The sequence below is a fragment of the Zingiber officinale genome, chromosome 2A (assembly GCF_018446385.1).
Source record: "Zingiber officinale cultivar Zhangliang chromosome 2A, Zo_v1.1, whole genome shotgun sequence".
Classification (NCBI taxonomy): domain Eukaryota; kingdom Viridiplantae; phylum Streptophyta; class Magnoliopsida; order Zingiberales; family Zingiberaceae; genus Zingiber; species Zingiber officinale.
Window position 1 is genome coordinate 34,942,690 of NC_055988.1, and position 16,280 is coordinate 34,958,969.

The 16,280-nt window shown below is 37.4% G+C and overlaps 1 protein-coding gene across 1 annotated transcript in view; it reads left to right on the forward strand.

Annotated features, from left to right (window-relative positions):
• The window catches only part of LOC122043630 (probable protein S-acyltransferase 22), a 59,480-nt gene extending 48,769 nt beyond the window's left edge, over positions 1-10,711 (forward strand). The window contains exon 4 of the mRNA XM_042604237.1: positions 10,625-10,711. Coding sequence (XP_042460171.1) covers positions 10,625-10,711 — 87 coding nt within the window. The remainder of the gene's footprint in view (positions 1-10,624) is intronic.
• The last annotated feature ends 5,569 nt before the right edge of the window (positions 10,712-16,280 follow it).

A 16,280-nucleotide genomic window follows, 5' to 3' on the forward strand; every position in this document is an offset into this window, starting at 1 on the left:
GGACATTCTAGCTTGTAATGTCCCTTCTTGTTGCAGTCGTAGTAGGTAACTTCAGACTTGGCCTTCGTGTTCGAGTGAGTCGCCTTCTTGATTTCTTGTTTGGTGAAGCTCTCTTCTTCTTGTACAATTTTTGTACCAGTTTCATAAGCTCTGCAGTGATTTTATCGTCGTCTTCTAAGTCAGATTTGTCTTCAAACTAGGGTTTGATTTGGTACTTTTTCTTAGTCTCCTTCATCTTTCTTGTACCTACAACCAACACAATACCTTTCTTGGCTAGAAGTGTGTTAGTCTATTCATCCAATTCAAATTTTGAAAATAATTCATCTAACCTAATTTGAGAGAGATCCTTAGAAACTTTGTAAGCATCCACCATGGATACCCACAAAGTGTTCCTTGGAAAAGCATTGAGGGCATACCTTATAATATCATGATTTTCTACCTTCTGATCGATTGCATGGAGACCGTTGAGTAGGTCTAATGTGCATAGATTATATATGTTATTTTACATTATTTAATGCACGTCTTTATGTATTCATTGCCTATGATCTATGCTTTTGCACCCTTTATCATGATAATTTCAGCATAATTTCTATTTTACCTCTAGAGATCTACTCGGTATTTGTTTTAACTTTTAGGAGCAGTTTGGAGTGGAAAAGGAATCTAAAGACACAAAAGAAGATCAATTGAAGAAGATCATGACCCAACCTTGTCTACCCCGAGGATAGAAAAGCAAGGATTGGAGTGCCCAAGTCATTTCAGATGCAAATTGGGCCTGACCATACCTTGAGGCATGGCCAAGGAAGCATGAAGATAAGGGCTGTGACAAATAGGACAACCAAGAAGAAGAACCAGTGCAGAAATGAGCATGGCTATACCAAATGGCATGACCAGGAGTTTGCCCATGCCTTTTTCCATAGTAGTATTGACTGGGGTCGTGCTTGGAGGCACGACCATGCCTCCAAAACCTAGATTTGAAGATCAGGTCGTGCCAAAAGGCACGACCAAGAAGGGATGAACAGAGCAGACTCTATTCTGGCCATGCTATTTAGCACGACCAAAAACCAGAGAAAGCTTTGGCCATGCCAAATGGCAAGACCAGGTAACCATAGCCAAAACTAGCTTGGCTCTTGTTGTGTCCATGCCAAACGACACGACCAGAGAGCTAGGGGTGGCCTTGCCCATGCCAAATGACACAGGCCATGTCCCAAGGAACGACCATCCCGTGCCCTCACCTCTATATAATGGACACTTCATCCTCTTCCTAGAGGAGGAAAATCGAAGACGAGAAGGGACCATCTAGGTCAAATCCTTGCATCTGGAGGTGTCATCTGGATGATCCAAGGTCATCCTACTGCTCCATCCTCATCGGCACTCCAAGATCTATATCCAAGGGCTTCACTTGACATCAAGGATAAGTTTTTCCTTCCCTTCCTTAGGGTTCTTGAAATTCTTATGTATTGGAGTTCTTGGATTGTAGTTCTTCTAATTATGGAGTAGATTTCTATTACTCTAAGACGTAGGAAGTAATTTTAACGTGTGGATATTTTAAACTCTATTGAATTTCTAATTTCCTTGTTTGATGAAGCTTGTATGACACTTGTTCTATTTGATGAAATTTTAGCAAGTAGGCTTTCATTATGAACATAAATTTATCTATCTAGATTACATTTCTGTATGTATAGATCTAATTTCTGAGTTAGATACATTATTGTGTGTCTATGTCTGGGCGTGAACCTGAATTTTCATTAAATTGATTTATAAATTGTTGTCTCTTTTGAGTGTACACTCTGATATAGCTCGGTATGACCTTAGGATACTTGTTTAACGTTGAGTATCTAAGGCAACTATCCTTCTATATGGAATGTAACCTCTTAAGGGAGAACAATTCTATATATGGATAAGTCTATCACTTGACCTAATGGGCTTTCCCTAATCATATGCTACGCAAGTGACCTACGTAATCTAAAGACATACACCCGGCGGAGGCCTTGTGACAGGAGGTTCTCTACTGAAAACGCTGACTTTCTAAGTTACTTCTTCACTTCATGACATACTTGGTTATTAGCAGGGGAAGTACTCCAATATACCATTGTGGGGTGGTATTCGGTAGTAATTTAGACTGTCTTGCAAACTTACAAGTGGACAACTAGGAATGGGTGAATTCATTGCACAACATTCACCATTACAATGAAACTAATAGCCTAGAACATCTTCTGAACTAAGGACTTCCTCAATTATCTTTCTTTTATTTTTTTTCACGTCATAGTTGAAACCCCAATACAAATAATTATTAATTTTGTCTACCTAAATTCAAAGTGCAAAACTGATTAGCATTTGATCTTCAGTCCTCGTGGGATCAACTTATATAAATTTTATTACTTGACGATGACCGTGTGCTTGTGGTAACACATCAAGATCTTGGATCTGAGCGTGGAGTTGGCTCATCAACTCACTATCCTACATTTTAATATTGTATAGATTATTCAAAATTAAGTATCATTTGCTTACCTTAGTGTCGGAGGTACCCTCATGCATCTCAATTAGCTTTTCCCATAATTCCTTGGCACTATTGAAGGAGTTGACCCGGTTCAACTCTTCTTTGGTTAAGCCACATTGAAGAGTTTGGGTTGCCTTTGCATCATCTTTGATCTTCTTCATTACTCTTTGGTCCCAATTTTTACAGGATACTGATTGTCCAGTGTCGTCGATTGGAAGTACGAAGCCGGTTTAGATGATGATCCACATCTCGACTTATGTTTTGAGGTGATACTCCATTCAACTCTTCTAGTGACAAAATCTTCCTCGGAGAAGAGTGGTGGGCATGTGCTCCTATAGCCTTCTTGGTAAGCCATTTAAGAAACAAATCTTACACATAATAAAATAAGAAAACTTATCCCAAGACTTAGTCTTGGATTAGTAGTGCTGGAGAAAAATAAAATAAGGGTGTTTCACTAATTTTGAGAAAAAAATAAAATAATAAAAAAGTAATAATAAAAAATATTATGACAAATTTTATTAAATGCAATATTTCACCAACTCTGCCCAATGGAGAAAAAATGAAAGTGATTTTTTCAAAAAAAAAATTGAGGGGAAAAAAATGAAAGGCGTATTTCTAATAAAAAATGATATATAGTTTTTCTTTCAAAAAGGAACCCCTTGCTCAATTGATGGTTTCACCAATTTAGAGCGACCTCGCTTTGATACCAATTGTAGGGTCGAGATATGCTAGGGGAGGGTTGAATAGAGCTCATGATTTTCATGTTCATTTTAAAACAATTAGAGAGAGAGAAAAGGCAGCGGAATAAAGAAAGAGACAAAAGAACAATGCTAACTCGACCAAGATTTACTTGGTTCGGAGTTTGTGGTGACTCCTACTCCAAGGCCCACACGTGAGACTACTTTCGTTGGGAAAATACTAATCAATCGAAAAGTTACAATAGAAGATTACAATTTGAACATATGTAACATGAATAAAAATAATACTGATGACTTGGAGGATTAGATCTTCAGCGCAGTCGTCATTGAAGCAGCTTTCAGGCATTGAGGAGGTATTTTCTGAGCAACACGAAGAAGCAAAAGTTGTTTAGAATGTTGTTTTTGATCCACGAGTCGAATCATTCTTTTATATCCCATTTTGGGCGTATGGATCCCCTCTTGGGCTCCCAGACCGTGCTAATGTGGCGTGCTCTCGTCAAAAGTTGATCGGCAAAGGTTATCCACCTCTGGGCACCTAGACCCCCTCCGAGCGCCTGGACCGTGAAGAAGGTCTGACCAACCCTCGCGGTCCAGCTTAGCGAGCAGATCATATTTGGCCATCCGGACACCTAGAACAGCTCTGGGCGCCCAGATAGCTAGGGCATTCACCATTCAAGTCAATTTGGGTGCCCAAACCACCATTTTTGCCAAGTTGATTTTCTACGAAATAAGGTTAGTCTAGACAAATAATATGTAAAGAATGATAAGATTTGACAACCTTCGGACTGTCTGGTCCTGATTTTGAGTTTCATAAAAATATTAGGTCAGACTGATGCCTACTGTTCCCTCTTTGGAGAACGTATCCTCACCTACTCCCCTCAGGAGAAATTACCCTTTACCAGACTAATTCTCTAGACTGTCTAGACTTTTGCTCAGAGTCTGAGACTTTAGGACTTCATGTTGGACGTCCGCTCCATGACCTGTGCAGTCTTCCACCTGGTGTCCGCGACCCCCAGGATTTTCACCTAGTATGTAGGAAAGTCCTAAGTGATCTTAGGCAAAGAAAAGTCCTAGCTATAGTTAGGCTGGTGGAAAGTCCTAACTGTGGTTAAGTAAGTGGAAAGTCCTAGCTGTGGTTAAGTAATGAAGTCCTGGTCAAGGGGACTGGGCAAAGTCTTGGTGGGTTAAGGATGTTGGATGAAATCCTAGGGTCAAGGATGCTAAGTAAAAGTCCTAGGGGTTACGGAGACCAGGTGGAAGACTGGATGCGTCAGACATCGGACGTCCAACATGAAGTCCCGATATCTCAGATGCTGAGCAAAAGTTCAGATGGTCTTGAGGACCGGCTTCACAAAAGGTAATCTCTTCTGAGAGGAGTAGTTGAGGACGCATTCTCCTTTGAGAGAACTGTAGGCATTGATTCAAGCTAGGATTTCTAGGAAATCCAAATGTCAAAATAGGACAGTCCAGAGACTATCAAAATACCTTATCTACCTATTATTCTAACTTTATTTTGTAGGAAATTAACATTTTTTAGGTTAAGATTTTTACCTTGTTCAACTGATAAAATGTCGGGATTAGTCGGTCGAACCCTAGAGATCAAATCAACTCATAGTGATAATTTAGGTTAAGATTTTTTAGGTTCAGACACTACCTCACGGTGGTCATGTCGGAGTGCTACCCCTATTGGTGTCTGATGCCACTAAGTAGAAGAGATAACCTAGCGAGTCTGGTTAAAGGGATACCATTGTCACTAGGGGTCCCCGATCATACAATCACTAGATTACACAGGACACTTATTAACATAGGATTAAAGATAACCCATTAAACCTAATTAGATGTTTCCTTGAGGAGAATTATCCTCCCTTTCAAGGCAATGTCGTAGATGCCCAAAAATGGGATACCCTTATCACTAGAGCCCCTCAGTCATAAGATCTTAGGCATTCCCCCTATGGGGTAAATAATCAATACATATCTACATGTTTACACCATTCACACATTTTATCAAACACATAGAAGGCACAACATATATAGAACATGACAGAAACACTTCATTGAATAAAAAAATATATCTAAATATATAGTTTATACATCACATTACATCGTAGTTACTTCCTACATCCTAGATCTATAGAATCTACTCTATATCAAAGAAGAAACAACCAAGAGATAATAAGTATAGCATCTACAACTCAAAACATAGATTGAGAGAGAAGATAATGCTTATCGGTGTGTCTCTAGTCTTCTAGGTTACTTCTTGCTTTGGGGATGGACAGATCAACAAGGAATAGAGGTAGATAGAAGCTTTATGGTTTTCCCCTAAGGGAAGAACCCTTCCTCAAAGAGAGGGATCAAGCCCCAAACCCAAGATGAGTCAAAGAATGAGGTTCTTGACCCTTTTATAACTCCTCCAAACTACTCGGGAAAATTAGGATTAAAAGGGTCCAGTAAACTAGATTTTTCTCCCCTTAAACCTAGTTTTATTCTAATTTACCCTGAAAAAAGTTGTAACCCTTGAAATTATCTACAATCTTATATTTGGATTGAGCCCTGGTTCTAACCGAGTTGAAAGTTATAGTGGTTCAAAGTTTGGTCTGCAGTCTGGGTGGAGGTCCCCATGAAGTCGCGGCTGGGAGGCATGGTCGTACCTTTTAACATGGCTATATCCTACTTTCTCTCTATTAACCCTGAATAAAAGTTATAGATCTTGAAGTTAGCTACGTTTTGGTATAAATAATAGCCTATAATTTCAACCAAGCATAAAGTTATGGTCATTTCAAAATAAGTCTGCAGTCTGCCCAGGATTCAACACAACCTTGTTTTCACTTGACATGGCACATGCCATGGTCGTGTGAGATCCACACGACCAAGGTTTGCTTGGGCTCTGGTCCAGTAGCATGGTCGTGTGGATTCACATGGTCACAGTTGGCTCCAGCTCTAGAAAATCCACACGGTCGTGTGGATCCACACGACCGAGGTTTGCTCCTTCTCTATTTTGTTAACATGACCGTGTGGAATCCACACGATCGGGTCTTTATTCATCTCTTCCTAATCGCACGGCCATGTGGGTTCACACGGCAGGGGGCTTCTCCTCCTATGGCATGTGACACGACCGTGTGGATTCCACACGGCCAAACCCTTTTTCTTCGTTTGCTCTTCGAGTCATCTACAAGCACTGTTTTCACTCCAAATCACATCTTGTCAATGGAAATAAGCAAAAAGTATATCTCTGAATAAAAGGAGTAGAAATATGATATTATAATGAAATAGGATCAATAAACATAGATTATGGTCATAAAATATAAGTACATATGTATCAAAATATGTATAAAAGTGTATATAATCTACGCATATCAGCTAGGCAGTGAGAAAAGTCCTAGTGAGTGAAGCCAGGTGAAAAGCCCTAGTGATTGAAGCTAGGCAGTGGGAAAAGTCCTGGTGAGTGAAGCCAGGTGAAAAGCCTTAGTGAGTGAAGCTAGTGTTGGTTGCTACTGGGAATATCGTACCGGTTCCCCTGTACAAAAATTTTGTATAAGTCCTAAACCATTCCTAACAACCTATTGTGTTCTTTAGAAATTAAATTTGGAATAAAAAACGGAACTTAACATTATTGATTCCAAATTCAACTTATCTGTTCTTAGTGGTTTAGATTTGGATCGCAAATGATGCTTAACATTATTGATCCAAATCCACCCATGTTACAAATTCAATTAAATATTAATTTTAGAGATTGACTTTCAGGTTAAACATGGCGAGATACTAGGCTTTCTTGGGTATGGGAGCATCCACCACTTCCTAGACAAAGTCTTTCAATGAAATTTAATATTTAATTTCCTTATAGTAACCCTAGGTTTAGCCAAAAAGAACAATCGAATCACAAGTTCGAAAACCAAAAGAAACACAAAATCGAAAAAGATAAATTCAATTGCCTAGATTCATTAGCCTCTTGTGTTTGGTATTTCAAGATCTAAATAAAAGGATGAACTAGTTATGATGCGGAAATTAATAACTAGTTATACTTTTATAGCTTATAGACCTCACAATCTTCTGCCGTATTCCTCTTCTTATCTCGGACATCGTGTGGACGACGATCTACCGAGATGAGAATCCACCTAAGCTTCCTTCTTCTCCAAGCAAGTTTCGGCCACCACAAGAACTCCAAGAGAAGATGAGGTTCAGCCACCACCACCAAGCTCCAAGGGATGCTAGAAACAAAGTCTCCTTTCTCTACTTCTTCTCCAAGCAAAATCCGGCCACCAACAAGCTCCTTGAGGGTTGATGCCGCCGGCCACCAATGAAGAAGAAAAGGAGGAGAGGAAGAAGATGAGGGTTGGTCATCACAAGGAAAAGAAGAGAGGAATACTAGATGTATATTCTTGTTGTGTGAGGTGAGGCACCTCTACCCTCTCTTTTATATTCCTTGGTCTTGACAAATAAGGAAAGTTTTAATAAAAACTTCCTTATTTTCCTTGCCATTGAAAAGGAAAATTTAACTAATTAAAAATCATTTTCTCTATTAATGTGGTCGGTCATATCTAATCCTCCAAGGAAGGAAAGTTTTAAACACAAAATTAAAACTTTCTAATTTGTTTCCGAAAATTTTTAATAAAAATTTCTCTTTTAAAAATTCCCTTCATGGTTGGTCATAAAAAGAAACTTTTATAAATTAAAATCTCTCTATTAAAACATGTGGATGATTTACAAAAAGGAAAGTTTTCTCTAAAATTAAAATCTTCCTTTCAATGTACAAATAAGGAAAGATATCAAATCTTTTCTTAATCTTTTGTAAAAACTATAAAAGGAAAGATTTAAAATTTTTTAACTCTCCTTTAAAATCATGATGGTTAAAAAGGAAAGTTTTATCAAAAATTAAAATCTTCCTTTTAACTACAAATAAGGAAAGATATCAAACATTTCTCTTAATCTTTTGTAGAAAACTATAAAAGAAAAGATTTAAATTTTAAACTCTCTTTTAAAACCATGGCTTCCACATAAGAAATATTTCAAAAATAAAATCCTTTTAATTTATTGTGGCCGGCCACACCAAGCTTGGGTTCAAGCTAGGGCTGGCCACCTCTTTAAACCATCTCACCTTGGTTTGGTTGGCCCTAGCTTGGGCTCCAAGCTAGGCTTGGCCGACCACCTTAAGGTGAGTAAGAAGGTGGATATGGGTGAGTATAACACTTCATAAATAAGAGGCTATGACAGGGACCGAGAGGAGGAATTGGTTTTGGTCTCCCGATGAACTTGAGCTTCCCGTGTTCTCCCCGAACACCGAACTCGAGTTCATTAATAATATCTCATTCCACTAAAGAGTTATTATTGAACTACTGCATCAATCCCATATTACTATATGGGCTCCTTCTTATCATGAGTGTGTTAATCTCCCTGTGTTTAAGATATCGAATGTCCACTAATTAAATGAGTTACCGACAACTCACTTAATTAATATCTAGCTCCAAGAGTAGTACCACTCAACCTTATTGTCATGTCGGACTAAGTCCACCTGTAGGGTTTACATGACAATCTTTATGAGCTCCTCTTGGGGACATTATCAACCTATATTACTAGGACACAGTTTCCTTCTATAATCAACAAAACACACTATAAATAATATCATTTCTCGACTTATCGGGCATCTTGATTTATCAAACTAAACCTCATCCATTGATAAGTCAAAGAAATAAATACTAGATATATGTGCTTGTTATTATATCAGGATTAAGAGCACACACTTCCATAATAATAAAAGTTTTGTTCTTTTATTCAGTCAGTATAAAAAGAACTTACCTTAAATGATTCTGCTCAATACACTCAGAGTGTACTAGTGTAATTTTATAGTTAAGATAAATTAATACCAAATTACACTATGACTATTGCAATGGTTTGTTCCTTTCCATCTTAGTCGTGAGCTACTATTTATAATTTATAAGGAATTGATAACATGATCTTCTGTGTGTGACACCACACACTATGTTATCTACAATATAAATTAATTGAACAACTACACTTAGCATATAAATGTAGACATTTGACCAATGTGATTCTTTATTTTAAAATAAATATTTACAAAAAACTAGGCTTTTAGTATACACTCTAACAGCTAGATAGAGGAAAATCCTAGTGAGTGAAGTCAGATGAAAATCCCTACTGCGTGAAACTAGGCAAAGGAAAATCTTGGTCAGCGGAGCTGGTGGTGAAAAGCCCTTGTGAGTGAAGCCAAATATGTGGAAATCGAGGTGGGTCAAGGCTGATCGAACATCTAGTGTTTAGAAGTCCAAGTGAATCATAGAGGACCAGACACTTGGCACAAGACGGTAAGTTCAAGTGGTTCAAGGTTGACCAAACACTTGGCACAAAGAGGAAAGTCCAAGTGGATCAAAGAATTGATTGGACACTTAGTGACGAAGTCCTAACAGGTCAATGTTGACCGAATGCTAGACAATGAGGAGTCCTAATAGGTCATGTTTGACTGAATGTTGGATGTGGGAACCCTAGACTTGAGTTAAGAAAGTTTGAGTTGGTCAATTATGAGGTGATCGATTGAGCCAGAGCCCAATCGATTAATGGATCAATTGGGTAGTGTGTTTTTTACGCGAGGAGCTTAATCGATCAGTTGATCGATTGGGGTGAAATTGTGAGAGCACAGTGTGCTCCCTAATCGATCAACTGATCGATTGAGATGCTCCAATTGATCAACCGATTGATTGGGATACTCTAATCGATCGGTTGATCAATTGGAGTTGATTTTCTCACAATAATGCAAGGCAGACGGAATTTATTGCTCAATCGATTATGGGGTCTTCTATGAGAGCATAGAAGACATTTGGATCGATCAGTTAATCGATCCAGCTACCCCAATCGATCAACCAATCGATTGGGATATGAATGTTACGTAGGTTTTGAGCTTTGGATGGCTAGGATTGCCTGGATCTAATATGACAATCGATTGGGAGTAAGCCCAATCTATTGGGAACCCTAGATTACAAAGGATAAAGTCGTTGGCAAGGTTCAAATACAGCAATGTTCACACGATTCTTCTCTACTACTATTCGTTGGACTTTGAGCTTGGAAGATAAGTGTTGCTACACTTTCCAATTGGTCCAGAGGCATCTTCTTCAACAAGAGATCAAGTAAGAAGAGGTTTTCATTTATATTCTTGTATTTACTTCTTACTCTGAGTTGTATCTTTGTTGTTGAGTTGTATGAGGTTTTCCCACCTCTGGATTGTTCCGAGAAGGAGTTATTTTTATAGTAGAGAGTGTGCCCGAGTGTGAATCTTTGGATTAGTCACGTCATCTTGAGGTGGATATTAAGAAAATCCTAATGTTAGCATTGGTGAAGCTTCACTTATCCCCCCCCCCCCTAGCTCCCAGATTGTCACAACAAAATGTGCTTACAATATGGCTTTATTATGGGACATCTTTAGTTAGGCTCCACTCCAAGTAAGATTCCTCCCAATTCCAGTGATGATGATGCCGATGATGGTGGTGGTGATGGTGATGGTTCTTCATGAGTTTTTTTTTTGTATATATGAATGTTATCTATCTCATAATTAATGTTATTTAATTGATTTTTTTTTATATATTTTTGATTAGTACCGTTGATTTGTTTCAAAAGGGATCCATGGCCAAGGAAGCTAGTGGTAGTTGTAAATCCATGTCAAAGGAAGTAAGTCTTTTGTGTTAGGATTTTTTTCCATGTCATACCATGTTATTATGAGATATGACAATTAAATAATAAGTATTAATTAAGAAATTACCTTATAGAATTTTATAGATTTTTTTTAAAAAAAAACAGGATTTAAACCAAATTTGTATGACATGTTTAAGGGGTTGAATCTATTAGCCTAAGAAAAGCCTGTTTGGAATATTACTTAGATGAGAGTTAATTGATTTAATTAACATAAGGTTATAATTAATTAACCTAAGATATAAATATCAAAACCTAAGTTTCCGAAGCCTATTCTTCCGATCCCTTCTCTTCTTCTCCCTAACCCAAGCTATCGTCCTGATTGCCCCTCTCCCTTCCTCCCCAAGTCGATGTTGTTCCTTCCCATGAGGCTAGGACGGTGACATCTCCGGTCGTGTGAGAGATGCTACCATTGTTCCCTTCGCTGATCCATTGCTGCTTTCTCGATTCGCCCCGTCGTAAGATCACAGCCTTAGTGCCTCACCGACCTCGCCTTCTAGCCGCCTATGTCACTATAGCTTTTCTCGTTGAGAATTGAAGCCATGATGAACAACCTCATCCCTAGATACCAACATCATTGCCACCTCAGTCATTATTAGGAACTATAGCGCTAAACACGCAGAAAGCACAGAGGAAAACAAGTTCCTTTCTAGAAGATTCATGCAGAGGAAAACCATATACTAAGTTTTGTTAAGGGAGTTAAACCTTTGGTGTATGAATATGAACTCCCAACAGCTAGGATCTTAGCACAATCAAATGTTCACGCCTCTTTCAGTATCCACACGAACAAATCTTCCGTCCGTCTCACAAACTCAAGAAGTGGAGAAGAAAATCAACCAAAGGTTGTGCTAGCAACCCCTTTTGGAAGATTTAGCCAAGAGTGGAAGAGGGAAGAAAAGGAGCAAGAACACAAAAAACTTTTCATGAAAATGAATCAAAACCCCTTTTGTACTCATTCATGAAATTGCCTTAATTGACATTAATATTTGTCTTCATCCAATGCATCCAATACATGAGCAACTCAAAATTGACCACTCTTCCTCCAATGCATGATCAATTCTAAATTGAACACTCCTCTTCCTTCATGAATTCAAATTCATCAAATTATTCAATGAGTCTAACTCATTAATCATTAATCTAAATTAACTCAATGAGTCTAATTCAAATTGGACTCAATCCAATAGTTGGATCCAATTAAGTCTAACTCAATGAATCCAATTTGAATTAGACTTAATCCAAAGATCCATCATATGAACCCATCTTCAAATTAATTTGTTCTTTGTGTGTGGCCCAATAGGTTCTCATATCGTTGTCAATATCTCTAAAACTATTTTAGATACATAAACAATGAGTGACATCTAGTAAGGCATCATTGCTACCCAAGTGACGAGAATGTCGAGATCCAACCTAACCTTTCTATGTTTATTATCTTGTATGACTCAATTCTTCTATCCTTGATATCTAGATTGATCAATGAGACGTAGACTGTATCATCCTCTTATTAATCTTTGTATTTCTTGATCTCTAAGTAGACACATTCAATCAAATATGCTCAATATCACATATTAACTCATTTGAGCATGGCCATGCATTCTTATGTCCTACTAATCAAGGGGTCCGCAGATATTGCTTCCATCATATGGAATGGATAGATCCTATCAACATTACTCATATCACTATGCATAACTTATTGCATACCCAGTGATCAACTTTATAGTTCACCATATTATAGCTGACGTTTGTTGATACTAAAGTACACAACTCCTTATGTAGGGAACCGTAGTAACTTTAGGTCTAAGGAATATTCATACCAATAGTCACATGAGAATATTTATGATACTCATATAATGATTCATGAAATATTCTCATGGCGGGTCATTTAGTACATATTCTCTAATATATACCCATGTGTCAACCTGATATCTCATATCCATGACTTGTGAGATTAAGTTATCCATTGACCTACATGCTAGTCTTAATGAATTAATATTATCCTTGTATATTAATGCTTGACTAGAAATATAAGAGTAGCGTTCTATATATATCTGCAATGTCTCACTATCAATTCAACTAATTTATATATTGTAGATTAGAACCTCCTTCTCTAGGATAATTATTTGTTCAGTACTAAATTTAAGTAAATATAATAACCAACTTTGCCTTTTATTAATAAGTGAAATATGATACAAAAGGTGCCCCTGTCAGTCATCCCATAATTGGTAATAGGTCTAATACTAATAGTCGTTGTGCCACCCTTTACCACTCGGGAAAGGAGTCATGACCGATTGTTGTGGGTTGTCATCGAAGGGTTGAGATGATGTCAAAGTGCTGATCTACCACCATCTCACACTGACAGTCTTAGGACAATAGATGTGACTCTATATCTCTTGTTACTATCCCATTTTTCCATAGTCGTTGTTGTGCACATGACCATCGGTGCAGCTCCCTACCTCTCTAGTTATTGCTCCATCCATTGAGCCACTACCATCGATCCTTTGTTGCCTATCATGTCCCACTGTACTGCCGAAGTAGGAGAAGCTATAGGGTAACAAAATCCCCACACTTCCTAAGATTTGTTCATTAAATACCTTATGGGAAATTTAGCTCAGAATGTGAAGGAATTGTGGAATAATTAAAATAATTCAATTAGGGTTTCCTAATCTGCTTAGGATTAGGATTGGTTATTTGACTTATGGTAGAATTGGTTATAATTTATGTTCTATGTTGTAGGATTTTGAGCTTGAAGTAGATCATTTGTCTTGAAGATGGTTAAAATGACCTACAGATAAAGGTGGGTATTTTTCTTTCCTTGACTTCATTAGTATATTGACCTTAATGTATGAGTATGGTTAGATAGGCAGTTTATTACCTTAATTCTATTCTTATTTAGATGAGTTTGATACTTATGTGCTTAGCCTTAGAGATGATCTACTTGATATCCATATAGTCTCATCTTTGGCTATCCATATTTTATAGTTGTACAAATATGTATGGTGTGTACTATAGGTGGTTATTCTTTGGCTATCAATATTTCATAGTTGTACACTCGTGTATATTGTTAGTATTAGTCCTAAGAGAAAATTATGAGATGATTAGCCATATTGGGTTAATAGCTTATTAGGTTAATGGTTAATCTAATATACTAAATCTAACCCATTAGGAGGATAATATAGATTAATGGAGAATAATTGGTATCATTATTGGAAGAAGACCAAAAGGAAAAGACTCTTTGTATTCCTTGAGACTCTTGGTATTCCTTGAAGAATATAAAAAGCATTTTGAGGTCATTTTTCATGAGACACTCTTGATCTTCTTGTCTTCTTGCTTTTTCTTCATCTTTAGCCGAACCTTCTGTTAAGCCCCTTGGCAGCTGGCTAGAGGAGGGGGAGGGGGGTGGTGAATAGCCCCTACACAAATTAAACAAACAAACTTTTCTCGAACTTATAACTTACAATAAAAGAACACTTGCATAAAAATAATAAAGAAAATGAAAAGAAAAGGCATAGCGAATTACTTGATTACAACTGGGGAGGTTGTTAATCCAAGGTGAAAAAGTGCACTAAAAATCTCCTGTGGGTGGAGAAGCCTCTTACAGCAATGAATGCACAGAAAAGAAGCTAAACATAAAACTAAAAGCGCACAAGTGATGCTTCTTTGTAATTCTTGTTGTACTTAGCTTCTGGGAGCAGGGCTGCTTATATAGCCCTACTCAGGGCGCCTGAAATGAGATAAAACCTTATCCCCGATGGGTCGACCAAAGTCCACGTCGATCTTGATAAAACTTAGGTTCCGAGAGCCCCGAACTGGTTCGGGCGCCCCGAGCACCAAAAGTCAACATTTTGTTGACTTTTGGTCCCGGTCTCCTGATCCGGTTCCGCTTGCATAGGTCTGGGTTTTCCGCTTCGGCTCCGCTCGCTTGGGTGATTTTGGCCATCCGGAATAGGGCTCACCTGAACCCAACTTTCAGCCTTCTCCTCGAGCAAGCTTCCGCTCCGGCTCCTCGTCCCTCGGAAACGTCGCGTGTCACCTTCTCGTCCGCCCGTGTACTCTTCCGCAGCATCTCGTCCCTCAGACGCACCGAGCCAACGAGCCTGTCGGCTCTCTCCCATGCCATCCTTCTCGCTAGTTGTGTCTTTTGCTCGACTTCCTATGCTCCTAAGTTCTTGCACATTTAGACATAGGGTTAAACACAACAGGATCTAACTTAACTTTTTGATCATATCAAAACTACCTTAAGGTACCAACAATCTCCCCTTTTTTTATGTGAGCAACCCAAGTTAAGTTAGGGTAAACCAACATAAAGTGCAGTCAATAAGTTTGAAATTAAAATGCAAAAAAGTTGAAACTACCTCCCCCTAGACTTAATCTTCCCTTCTCCCCCTTTGATCGCATAAAAAATAGGGTACAAAAAGGAAAAAATCTAAGGGTAACTTTAAAAAATAAGAAAGTTTTTAGTTAAAAAAAACTCTGATTTTCAACATTTTGAAAAACTTATCAAGTTTTTGAAAATTTTAAAAATAATTTTGATAGTACTTAAAAAATTGTAATAATTTTAGAAAAAAAAATCTTAGTTAAAAATATTTTTGATATCACCAAAAAAATTGTAACATCAATAATTTCCTAAGTTAAACAAATTTACAAAAAATAATTTTGTAGAAATAATTTTGGTAAGGTAAAGCTGATACATCCAAAAAAAACTTAATTTTTTTTTTAAAAAAATTCTAAGTTAAAAACATAAAAAAAATATTTAAGTAACTATTTAAAGCATTATTTAATTATAATTAAATATTTTATCAGTTAGTCAATTAAATATTTTATTTTATTAATTGACTTCTAGGCTATGGCGAGACACTAGACCTTCTTGGTTATTGGAGCAATAACCACTTTCTAGACAAAATCTCTTAAGGAAATTCAAACATTTAATTTTCTCGCTGAAAGCCCTAAGTCCTATTAAACTTTTTAATTTATACAAGTTTTTGGAACCCAATATAGGTTTCTTCCTACATAATTAATTAGAAATTTTGGAGGCACATAACTTTTGGGAAGTTTTCTAATTTGACCCCTATGAAATCCAAGATACCAGCTTAGTCTTTTAAAATTTTGAGTTTGAACAGTTAAACATGTATGGTTTTTCAAGTTTTTTACTTGTGTCTTCAATTTATCATTTTCCAAAATCTTCTAATAAGCAGGATTTGGCTAGAATTAATTTTAATTCTTTATTTTCTTTTTCTAATTTGCCATAGTCTTTAGATAATAACTTAACAAATTTAAATAACTCATCGGGAGGAAGAGATCGTACCTGATTACCTTGTCGATCTCGTTATCCGTAGCTTCCCCTAAACTGCTACTTTCTTCCGATGTCATTCCCCCTTCATCGATGCTCTCGATGCTTA